Here is a 13,413-nt window from a genome sequence, read left to right as displayed (position 1 = left end):
CTTCTGCTCTGAAGTCCTTTGAAAAGCTGTATTAAACATGAGACGTCACATCAGTTGTTCTTGTTCCATGTCATCGTGTAAGTTGATGCACTCAAGCACAACATCACCTTGAATGTAGAAATTGATATCAATTTTAACTAATTCACATTCCTCCTGCAGCGATAGATTTGGCAAATATTACCATAATTTTGAAGAATTCCCAATAGTTGCAGTACATTCTATATTACACAGAGATATTGAGGCAATGAACAAGGGAAGTACAACCTAGAAAGTTAATGTTTAGAAACATCAACAAAAAGATAAGGATCGGATGGAAGGAGAGGAGAGGGTACATGATCCAGTTGTGCACCGTGGTGTTGATGATCTGATCATATTAATTACATACTAAGTCCTTAAGACAGGCATGTTGGCCTTTTTCAGTTGAAAGCATGGCTAGATATTATACAACATACAGCAACCTTAAATTGAACTGTGTACTTTGTACTCCTACAATAGATCTCAGTTCACCACTATCTAAGTAGGCCACAAACTAAATGGATTATATTTTATATAATTTGACGAATCCAAATAGATAGCTATTTCTCACACTTGTTTGCAAATTTAGGAATGGCTCTTTAATAAAAGTTGCTTCATTATTGAAGTGTATGTTTAAAGTTGGTCTATTCTGTTGGCTATTTATATTCTATAAATAACGATCAACTAAATGTTCTTTAGATAACAAGAGAAAAACATAATAAAATTCATATTTAACACTCAAATACATAAAACAGTTATCTTTTGACTATTATTTAAACATCCATCTCCTTACATGAATAAAAAATAAATAAAACAGTGACAACCTTTTCTTGCCTTCTTATAACCAAATTTAAGAAAAGGAGCCTGTAAATAAAACAAATCATTACGCTAGTACGTGGAAACTTGTTTGATGTAATTACTTAAACTGTTGAATGTTAAATTGCTGTGATGAGATGTTATTTGGAACCACCACTCCTCCATTGTTGTTAAAATACAGGCAACTCTTCTTCCTCCGAGAAGAGACTGCTGTTGCAGGAAGAGCACAAAATCCTATATAGTCATTATCAATCTTTGCAGCACATATCTTGGCTATATAATTGAAATGCTCGTTTTTCTGCATATAAGATTGCGCTGCATATTCTTCAAACGGCATCCACTGAAACAAAGAATTGTGTTACAATCTGCGTAGTCTTTGTTTCTTCATATTACTATAGTAAGAAGTTTAAGATCTTGGCGCCATCTTTTACTTAAGAACTACCTTAGCTGCTGCTATCTCTGAATCCTGCTTCTGGATATCGAAAGAATGTGGCCTCAGCATGCACACGAAAAACATATCCGATTTGCCAAATGATACATTGTGGCTTTGTCTGTAATCAAATTATCAAATCATTATATAGGTGAAAGACTTATTTGCAAAATGTTGAACATGAATAATGAAATAGGTTTACTGCATAGAAAAAATGAAGAAAGAAACTTCAGTGCTTTAGTTATGTATTTAAAAATTAGTACAACTTTTGTTACCTGACTGCAAGAAGTTCCATAAACTCTACCTTAACCTGAAGATAGTCGATCAGAACTAGTTAACAGTTGAACACAGTTTATATAGCTTAATCACTCAATTAGAATTATTTCACTTAGTAAAGTGCACTTACCCCTGTTTCTTCTTTCACTTCTCTAATTGCAGCTTCAACTATATCCTCTCCCTGTTAAATTGAAAGAAAGTTGATTAAGACATAAACAAAGGTCTTCTGTGAATTAATGACACTAGTGGTGAAAGCTGACTACTTACCACATCAACAGTACCGGTAGGTAACTTCCACAAGCCTGAGCCCTTAAATCTGCCATTATTTTCTTGGACAACTAGAATCTAGTGAAGTAAATTGGCAACAAAAGTTTTATACTCAGAAAACGCGACAAAGGGTTGAAGAAAATGCCCTATTTTTAATAGGCACAGGAGAGATCATACTATGTACATGAATAGGAACAGAATGTACCTCTCTTTTGTCGTTCATAATGAAAGCACCAATGCCAACTGTATGGGAAGCATTTGCGGGGAGAGTATGAGCAGTTGCAGGAATCCAATACGCAAGCATTAAATATGTTGGTTCTGCATGATGATACCAAAACCCTTGCTGCATGTTGCATGTTTGAAATTGATCAGTACACGTGATGAATAAAGGTGAAGGTGGACAAAACAAAGAGACTTGAACAGAATTAGTTACTGGTTATGGGTATGTTCAATCTTGAACAGAATTAAAGGGTTTTCCTATGTACCTTGACTGCAGTTTCAACAAGATTTGCAAGTTCAATAGGCAATTTAAGCCAGATTCCTTTCTTGCCCTGCAAATATAGTTCATAACATCCTTGGGTTAGAACCTTTTCTAGTTGCTACAATAGGAAGTTAAAGCTTTGGCATGTAATATACATTAATAGTAGAGTAATCATTAATTAGCTATGTAAGCACCTGTTCCCTCCAGCCCGAGATTGATTCTCGAAGTAAAGTCTCAAACACATCGACATTCATAGGCTCTTTCATCTCAATGACGACTCCTCCAAAGGCATCATCGACTGCATTAAGCATATTGATTTGTTGATTGCTAATTTCTTCCACTGATGAAGAACTCGACTTCATAGGAGCAGTAACAGCCATGATTCTAATCTCTCAAATAAAAGATACCTCTAAAATCTTAATCTTACGTCAACACCTGAGAATGCAATAGATTAACAATAGTAGCATAAATTACCCGCAGTACCTTATCACATTAAACATCCACAATTTACTAGTATATAACTTATCTAACTTTCATGTTTGCATGTAAAGCAAAAATCAAACACATTATTACGCAGTATTATTCAAGTTTCGACACTTAGTAGGCATTATAATCTGATGCCAATGAAGACTAAGATGAAGTAGTGCATGAGATGGAGCATGAAAACATAAGGATGATAATATAGTATGAGATTATTAATCCATGAAGCAAACATACTGTAAAAAGAAGCTGGTAGTAGTGCTGCAGAGTTGTTTAATACAGTGCAGAAACCAATTAGCCAACAATGCTGTTATTTATAACCAGGAACTCCGAGAATAATTATTGGAAAAAATAATCCGATCGATGAATATGTAAAATGTATGGAAAATTAGAGAGTAAATTCCTCGAGGAAGCCTAAACTCAGAAGTAATGTCGTTCCAGGTAAGATTCAAGCAACCGCGTCATTTTGGCTGATGGTTAATTTTTTTAATATTAATTATACTTATACTATTCTAAATCTTGATACACGGTTCTTTTAAATATTTGTTATTATATTATACTAGTTATTAACCCGTACGAATCACGGGTCCGAAATTAAAAATAATAGTATCATATTATTATTTGCATAAAATTAAAACTCATGATCTGTGCAAAATATAAATCTAAATATAATACATAAAATGCTGTTAAAATATGTAGTTAAAAAAATCGAAGTTAAGTGTAACTCTAAAACTTCACAGTATAGTTCTACTTATGTGTGCATCTAATTATTCACTTATCTAAATCTGACAAATTTACAGAGAGTAAAAGTTAATTTTTTTCAGTTGAGATTTTATTACATGAAATTTTAAAAAGTTGTATAATTTTCTAGTGAGTATCAAGATTTGGGATATAAACATGGTTTTCTTATTAGTATAGATAGTTGATAACCCGTGCGATGCACGAGCTTGAGACTAAAAATATCGAATTAATATTTGTAGAGAATTATATATAATCCGTGCGAAACACTCATTAAAATTAATATATTAATATCAATATTAAATTGGTACTTGCAAAAAATAGTTATGTGGTAAAAAATAATCGAATCAGTTATGAAATTTTCTTTATAATTCTAGTTTTGCATTGTTTTACTTGATATATAAATCTAACAGATTAGTTTTATTTTTATGAAATGAATTTTATCTCTATCTTATGAACCAAATATTTGTTCTTTAGATAATTTAATAATAATTAATATAATTTGTTAATTATCTTATAATTAGCCTTTTCAATATAATTTATTTAATATTACTTAATTATCGATAAAAATTAATTTACAAATTAAAACTAAATAGATGTTATTAAACTTAATTTAATATAACTTAATATAATCTAAATACAGCCCATAAATTTGTTACTGTTAAAATATGTTTTTTAATTTAAAGTAAATTGTGATGGATAATAACAAATACGATCATTAAATCAATAATTTTCAGTTTAAAAGTTAATAAATGTTAATAAAGTCATTTACTATTACTTAATTATTTTTAAAATAATACTATAGAAAATAAAGTTTACAGAGAAGAAGTCAATTCGTGTTAATAGTTTACTTTGTAGTTAATAGTTTTTCAAAATAAAAGTAAATATATGTTATTTTACTTAATTTGACCTCACTTAATAAATTTTTAATATAATTTATGAATAAATAAAGTTTACAGAAAATATAAGTCAATTCGTGTTAGTAGTTTACTTAGTAGTTTGTAGTTTTTCTAAAATTAAAAATAAATATAAGTTATTTCACTTAATTTAACGTAATTTAATATATTTTTAATATAATCTACAAATCGTTTAATTTTTTTTATTTTATAAAGTAAATAGACAATTGGATGAACACTAACTAAAAAGAAAATAAAATTTACAAAGGATATAAGTTGTGTTAAGAATAAATTTTATAGAGAATAAAAGTCAACTTATGTCAGATAAGTACCAAAATTTGGTACTTTGGTACTTTTAGCACCAAATTATACATGGTTTCGCTTATTAATAAAGAGTATAGATGTAACTTTCATTAATTCAAATCTTATTATAACAACAAACTCAACGTTAATATGTACCTATTGTTCAAAAAGACATAACTAATATTTTACATCAAAACTTTAGTCGCGATACGATTGATGGATAATTTAACAAAAAATTAAATCAACAACAGTAAGTAATTGCATATTAAATTTCTTATTGTTAACTGAATTTGTGTTTTCATATAGTTTGTGATTGCATAATTTTTTTCTAATAAAATATTCATTATGTATGTATAAATTTGCATTTGGTGCTAAAATAGCTTTCTGTAGAAATGAATCTAGAAATTACAATGTATATACGATTTTGTTTATATAAAAATAATATAAATATGTGGTATATAAGAATCAAAAAACGGGTAAAGTATTACATATAGAATTATAAGTCATATATGAATAAAAAAGAATAAAAATGGTATATTTAGAGTTATAGCAAGATTTAAAAAAGGGTGAAACCAAAAGTTCGTAAAATCGAAAAGAGGTGAAACCAAAGTATCCCTTAAAAGACGATTTCCTTATTAATTAATAATAACACTGTTTAAAGGATTTCATTTTATCATTTTAATAAAAAATAAAAAAAATTCTAAGAAAATTAGAAATATCGTAATTATAATATGATTCCAATCTATATTTTGTTGAAAAACAACATAGAACTCTACATGAAAGAGAACTATGGGGGTGAAACCAAAATATGGCGTAACCGTACTAAGATGAAACCAAGTACCCTATCAACAAATAATTTGGAGTTTGTTAGGTCCCAATTTGTTTGTAGAAGGGGGGTTGAATACAAACGTTACCAAATAATCGAATAAAATACGGAATAAAAAATGTGAAACAAAATTCAAGTTAAATAAAAATATTATTAAACTTGAAATGTGTTACAACAACTGTATCGATTACAAGGTATTAATCTCAAATCAATTATCACAAATCTAGAATAAATTCGACATGAACTTTTTCTATTTTTGCAATAATTAGAATCAAATGCTAAACGCGATTTGAGATTAAGTTCTAGGGATTTTGATCCGCTAGATTGTTACACAAGAACAAGATAAATAATTCTAGTGGTTTGGATTTAACATTAACAAACTAGAAATTGATCTTGAATTTCTGCAGATGAAGGATGATATTTTTCAGAGGCGGCTGCTTTCTTTTGTTCTTGTCTTGATAATGGATGATAAATGAGATGCTGCTTCTCTGCTTCTATTTAATCAATCAGCCGAATAGAATTTAATTGGCATGACAATCCTATAGCTGGCAAGACTTTCGGTAGGACAATGGATTGAACTAGCAAGACAATCTGAATGAACTAGCAAGACAATCAGAATGAACTAGCAAGACAATCATCCTCCTAGAGTAACTTTCGGTGAGACTATTGAAAATGGCCTAGCATGACAATCGGTATGACAATCCTGATTGTCATGCTAGTTCATTTTCAATTGTCTTGCTGATTTAATGCTTGAATTTAATCCAATTAAACTTCTGAAAATTCCTAGAATTAATTCAGAATTAATTAATCAATTAATTCAATTAATAAATAAATTATTCTTCGCAGATATAATTTATTTTCTTAATTAAATTAGATGACTTAATTAATTAATAGAGAATTAATTCTAGTCTTGAGCAGCAACCATTCTTCTGCAAATCTTCTGAAAATCACTGAAAATTATGAATCAATTCCACCACTTCAACGTTGACACTCGATGTACTGTCTGGTTCATGAGTGACTAACTTCCGTGACGTTTCTTCATGTCTTGACTTTGACACTTTGATTTTCTTCAGATTAAATCCTTGTAATTTATTGATACCCTGACGAGATCTCTGTCACTTGATTAAATCCACGATCTTGATTTATATCACTGAGGCATGATCAACTTCTTGAACTTCTTCCAGTGAATTAACTCCTCAAGTCTGTAGATGAACATTGTCTCTGAATCCTTTGACAGATATTACTTTGCGAGATCTCTCTGACGGTAGATCCACTATTTACTTATTACATTCTTATTTGAGTTGAGTTGAATCCTCGAATATACAAATAGGTCTATGACATATGACTTACAATCTCCCCCTATTTGTTTGTTAGACAATAACACACAAATACCTAGAGGATAACTCAACTAACAAATAAGAAAAAGATATAAACATACATGCAAAGTAAATAGTAGAAAAGTTCTGGACTAGATTTAACATTTTCCAGATTCCAAGTAGATGTTCCTCTAGACTGAACATATCTTCAAGTAGTTTCATCTTCTTTTGTACAACCACATTTCCTGTTGAGAAGCACATATCTCTCTTGCTTCTCCCCCTACGAGAATCAACTGATTAAAGAAGATCACCTTCGTTTTACCACCTCTCCCGTACAATAGGATCCGCAGATAAAAACCAATGGTACTCCCCTAACAGCTTCTTCCCTTACTAGGAAATCACCTTGTGTTTACCACTTCTCCCGTACAATAGGATCCGTAGTTAGAAACAACAATGGTGTGGTGTAGTGTACATTTTTAGGATCTTTTTCTTCCTCCCTGCTATTTCTCCCCCTTAGTTGAGGAATCCTCCAAACTATTACTTAAGCTTTTATCTCCCCCTTAAAGAAGGAATGTATGCCGTCGTCTGAAGGAGTTCTCATATTTCACTTGGTTGGAAAAGAAATAACAAGTAGTTTCTTTTTCTACCTCACTGTGAGTGTGTGATTCTGTTTTAGTGTACCTCACATGTGTTTCACTCTTCTCTCCACTCGTGTTTACACTCATTCTCACAAGTGTATCACTCTTCTCTCATAGCTCCATAATCCAGCTGTACCTGCAAGGAAAATCACCTTAGCCATCCTTTAAGGAGGTCATAGGTGGTGCAATGGGAGTTCACAAATCCCCATCCTTGTTAAACTCGTCAGATAAATCTGAGTCATAATCTACAAGTTGCTAGTTTCCCTTTTAGGGTTCCAGATTTGAATTCTGGGAAGGTAAACAATGATCCAACGATTTTAGCATAAAGATCAAAGTTCCCTTCTAATGTCTGTGAAGACACTTCCTTGTGACTTATCAGGTAATATCTGAATCATTGTCAACAAGTTGCCGATCTGCACCTATGTCAGATCCACTATCCGCAGATGCATCCAGGGGATTTAAGCCTGGGGAGGTAGACACTGACCACTGACATATGGCTTTTGGATCAGTATCCTCTCCTAACACCTGTAAAGGCAATTGGTCCACTAACGAACCTTGAACAATTGAATCTGACCTTAAAATGGTCGAAACTCTTGTTTCCGTCAACTCATCCTTTGTGTGTGTAACCTCTCCTTGTGCATCAAGAATTGATTATGTTTGAAGTGGTGACACTACATCGGATACCTTGGCCGACAGGCAAAATTCAATAGACTCACCCTGTTGAGAGAATGAATCTAGTAACTGTTTTTGTACCTTTTCAGCCATTACATCTTTTTGAGAAGATGTATGGGGGCTAGCAGTTGTCTCGGTTTAAATACTACTCATCTATGTATGAGACAGAGCTACTGGGTTGACTACAGAACCTTCCTTATGTGGTGCACTAGGCACTATCTCCCTCACGCTCATTCATACTACATTTAGTGGTAAGAGAGTGTTGGTTGGTTCTGTTTTTGTGTTTGTCTTTACAGTCTGGGATAGACGTTGTGGGTTTTCAACCTCATGACTGTCAATGAAAGAAAGTCATTGGAGACTGAACCCGTATCACAGAATATATGGTAATAGAGAGAAAATGATTTACAATAGTGATTTCAAAAGATTTTACATGAAATAAGAAATCACTAATGTAGAAAGAAGTTTGATTTTGTTTTTTTTTAATATGAATGAGTTTTTGATAAAACATTGATCACTTAGGGTAAAGTCTAAGTAATTCTCATTCATGTCAAAAGCTTACAAATATCTGCAACATAATGTTAACAAGATATCATTGACTGATACTTGTCAAGTACTTTAGATACTAATTGTTATGTTGCATAATCAATATACCACTGCACATATAAAACAATATGATTGTGCTTAGTGATAAGATAGTTATAAATATGACGACTCTACTTATTCATATAAAATTATAACTTCTGTTAGAGTGTCATACCATGTCCTTGACGATTGCTTGAGCAGTACACTAGTTCATACCAACCTGAAGTGAGATTGTGAAGAAGAGATTGCATAGTCCAATAGATCTGCAACTGCAAAGTCCATGAACTGTGGTGCACTGACTTCCTCTTTTGACTCACCAATCAGGAGTACACTTGTACACATCTTACTAGAGTACAATTCCAAGTGTAATGTGCAGCAGGTGTCTGCTATGTCGTAATATTCCCAAGTCTCATCACTGGTGCTATATGTTAGATACTGCTTCCTGATAATAACCTAGCACAATATACAAAATTTCACTGATAACATTCCCAGCTTGCAAACAGCCATATCCCTCAGATAAACCTTTGCTGTTATCTCCAAAGGTAACCAGGGGGCCAGCTTTCTCAATCCTCATTTGATAGCAGGGCTCTATCTCCGGTCATATGTCTTGATGATCCACTGTCAAGAATCCACACTACCGGTTACACCTGTATAATGCCCTGCACTACAAATGGATCAGACCTTCTTCGAAACCCAAACTTGGTTGGGCCCGGCATACTTGTAGAACTGACCTTTGTCAGACAAAACAACATTTTTAATTTTAACGATCTCAACATTTTCAATGAATGAACATTTGACCTTGTAAATAGCCTTAACAAATTTCTGGTTAGGCTTAGGCACAAATGTCTCCTTTCTAGCCTTAGAAGGACTAACAGTCTTAGACCTATCATGCTTCTTGTTATTCACATGCTGACGAGGAGTAGTCTTATCATTAGACACATGCTTCCCATTAAAATAAGCATACATCATATTAAATGCACAAGACATACAATTAGCAACACCACATGCTTTATGAGAGTGATTAACAGCAGGCAATTTATGCATGGTAGACATGGCATTATTGTTATCCAACTCATGTGTGTCTGAGTTAGTCTCAGTTGCTTTCACAACTTTGACCGGAACTTTCGACTCACTTGACTTGGAAACAATCTTCTCATAAGCATGATCCTCAGCACGTATTTCTTCTTGAATAACAGAAGAGGTCGCATCAAATGGTTCAGCAATTGATGCTTTATAGAGGGGTTCATCAACACCCTTAAGCACATGTGGTACTTCCCTCCCTTTAGCACAGACATGAGGAGGGGAGTTTATGCCTAATTCTCCAATAGCAGCATTGTAATCATAACCTATTCCAGATGTTTGATTAACAGCTTGCTTACTGTAGAACTCTTTAGCCTTCGAACAAGAATTGAAGTAGGCTCTAACCTTAGTCTCAAGACCGGTGATCTTGTCTTTGAGAATAGTTTCGAGTTTTCTATAACAGTCAACTCTATTCTCTAGAAAAGATACCTGTTCTTTTAATTTGTCTTGATTAATATGCACAAGTCTTAATTCATTGACCTCTTTCTCAAGGTCTGTGATCTGTAAACTTAACAGTTCATTATCACGACGTGCACAATCTAAGTTACCTCTTAGATGATAAACCATTTCAGCATCAGAAAGTTTTACCTCTATTCTTGACGATGAAGCTTTTCCATCAATAGCCATAAGAGCAAGATTTCCTTCATCTTCATCTTCACTGTCAGTATCATCCCAGCTTCTTCCCTTTGCCAGATAAGCCCTTTCAGAGTTCTTTCTTACTTGCTTTGGCTTCCTACACTCTGTGGCAAAGTGTCCCAACTCATTGCAGTTATAGCATCTAATGGTGCCCCGATCAACCATCTCTGTTTGGTATCCACCACTGCTGGTGTTAGAGGATGAAGATCCACCTTTCTGGAATTTGTTGTAGTTGGACTTGTACTTAAGCTTGGGATTCCTCTTGAATCTGACATTGGAGAATCTCTTGACAATTTGGGCCATTGACTCGTCTTCCAATTGCTCCAGCTCTTCCAAGGAATAAAAATCATCACTTGATTGATTTGTAGTAGGAGGATCATATTCTGCTACTAACTCATTTTCCTCACCCTTGGAAAACTGTACCATTCTTTCTAACTGTTGAGATTGTTGTTGTTGTTGACCTTCAGCTACAAGTGCAGTAGATGTGCTGACCATTCTATCCTTCCCGTAGACTTCCTTCTGTTGAATCTGCTCCAACTCATAAGTTTTTAACACTCCATAGAGTCTGTCCAAAGAAATCTCACTCAGATCTCTAGCTTCTCTAATGGCAGTGATTCTATGTTCAAGATGAGCTGGCAGTGTTAAAAGAAACTTTTTGTTGACCTCCCTGATTGAATAATACTTTCCATTGATGTTCAGGTTGTTGATCAACGCATTGTACCTCTCAAACACTTCAGTAATTCCTTCTCCTGGATTTGATTTGAAATGTTCATATTCAGAGGTTAGGATTTCCAACTTGTTCTCCCTAACTTCCTCTGTGCCTTCATTAATCACCTCAATAGTTTCCCACATGTGTTTGGAATTTTTACAGTTCATCACATGTCTGTTCATCAAGGGATCAAGTGAATCAATTAATATTAATTGAAGGCTGGCATCCAAGGAGGTTTCTTCCTTCTCAGCAGGAGTAAAATCTTCGGGCTCTTTTGGATAGGTTCTAGCTTTAGTAGTCACCACACCATCTATTATAACCTCCGGTTCAATAACCATCGGAGTTTTTATACCCTTCTTTAACAAGTTTGAATATTTGGGATTTGCAACTTGTAAAAATAAGAGCATCTTCTTCTTCCACATAATATAATTCTCATTATCAAATTTTGGAATTTTAACGGTTCCAACTTTATGTGAAGTCATTATGAATTTTTGAATGAATAAAAATTCAAAGAGTTGAAAAATCACAAAAGTCTAGGATCTTGATTTGTCCGTTAATCAGAAGGCTCTGATACCAATTGTTAGGTCCCAATTTATTTGTAGAAGGGGGGTTGAATACAAACGTTACCAAATAATCGAATAAAATGCGGAATAAAAAATGTGAAACAAAATTCAAGTTAAATAAAAATATTATTAAACTTGAAATGTGTTACAACAACTGTATCGATTACAAGGTATTAATCTCAAATCAATTATCACAAATCTAGAATAAATTCGACATGAACTTTTTCTATTTTTGCAATAATTAGAATCAAATGCTAAACGCGATTTGAGATTAAGTTCTAGGGATTTTGATCCGCTAGATTGTTACACAAGAACAAGATAAATAATTCTAGTGGTTTGGATTTAACATTAACAAACTAGAAATTGATCTTGAATTTCTGCAGATGAAGGATGATATTTTTCAGAGGCGGCTGCTTTCTTTTGTTCTTGTCTTGATAATGGATGATAAATGAGATGCTGCTTCTCTGCTTCTATTTAATCAATCAGCCGAATAGAATTTAATTGGCATGACAATCCTATAGCTGGCAAGACTTTCGGTAGGACAATGGATTGAACTAGCAAGACAATCTGAATGAACTAGCAAGACAATCAGAATGAACTAGCAAGACAATCATCCTCCTAGAGTAACTTTCGGTGAGACTATTGAAAATGGCCTAGCATGACAATCGGTATGACAATCCTGATTGTCATGCTAGTTCATTTTCAATTGTCTTGCTGATTTAATGCTTGAATTTAATCCAATTAAACTTCTGAAAATTCCTAGAATTAATTCAGAATTAATTAATCAATTAATTCAATTAATAAATAAATTATTCTTCGCAGATATAATTTATTTTCTTAATTAAATTAGATGACTTAATTAATTAATAGAGAATTAATTCTAGTCTTGAGCAGCAACCATTCTTCTGCAAATCTTCTGAAAATCACTGAAAATTATGAATCAATTCCACCACTTCAACGTTGACACTCGATGTACTGTCTGGTTCATGAGTGACTAACTTCCGTGACGTTTCTTCATGTCTTGACTTTGACACTTTGATTTTCTTCAGATTAAATCCTTGTAATTTATTGATACCCTGACGAGATCTCTGTCACTTGATTAAATCCACGATCTTGATTTATATCACTGAGGCATGATCAACTTCTTGAACTTCTTCCGGTGAATTAACTCCTCAAGTCTGTAGATGAACATTGTCTCTGAATCCTTTGACAGATATTACTTTGCGAGATCTCTCTGACGGTAGATCCACTATTTACTTATTACATTCTTATTTGAGTTGAGTTGAATCCTCGAATATACAAATAGGTCTATGACATATGACTTACAGAGTTCTACGAAAATAGAATTGTAATCATATTACGGTTTGAACAATTTTTTATTCAAGTGGTGAAACCAAAATACAATTTTTTATAATATTCATACCATTTTATTAAAATGGAATTCTACCAACAAATTAAAAAATTCTAAATTTAAAAATTTCAATTTAAACACATGGCCTATTTACTTGGTCGTGGTTTATATTTCTCGGAACCTATTTAGTTGAGCCAATTTATGAACTTATTTATTTTAAAATATAATTAAAAATAGGATTCAAACCTATAAAAATGATAAAAAATTATTGCTTATAAAAAATTTAAAAATGAGTAAAAATAATACATATACAGTTATAAGTCATATAGGAATAAAAA

At 32.7% G+C, this 13,413-nt stretch overlaps 1 protein-coding gene across 1 annotated transcript; it reads right to left on the bottom strand.

Annotated features, from left to right (window-relative positions):
* Window positions 1–858: 858 nt before the first annotated feature.
* On the bottom strand, window positions 859–2,693 carry LOC141697925 (nudix hydrolase 2-like). The gene is made up of 8 exons (XM_074502494.1): window positions 2,480–2,693; window positions 2,290–2,355; window positions 2,010–2,147; window positions 1,805–1,882; window positions 1,668–1,718; window positions 1,537–1,571; window positions 1,274–1,382; window positions 859–1,171 (listed from the first exon to the last, which is right to left on the bottom strand). Exons 1-8 carry the CDS (start codon window positions 2,663–2,665, stop codon window positions 932–934), a joined length of 903 nt encoding a protein of 300 aa, XP_074358595.1. The 5' UTR covers window positions 2,666–2,693; the 3' UTR covers window positions 859–931.
* Window positions 2,694–13,413: the final 10,720 nt, after the last annotated feature.

The sequence above is a fragment of the Apium graveolens genome, chromosome 11 (assembly GCF_009905375.1).
Source record: "Apium graveolens cultivar Ventura chromosome 11, ASM990537v1, whole genome shotgun sequence".
Lineage (NCBI taxonomy): Eukaryota > Viridiplantae > Streptophyta > Magnoliopsida > Apiales > Apiaceae > Apium > Apium graveolens.
Note: the sequence above shows the minus strand (reverse complement) of the source record. Positions and strands in the feature narration are given on the sequence as shown.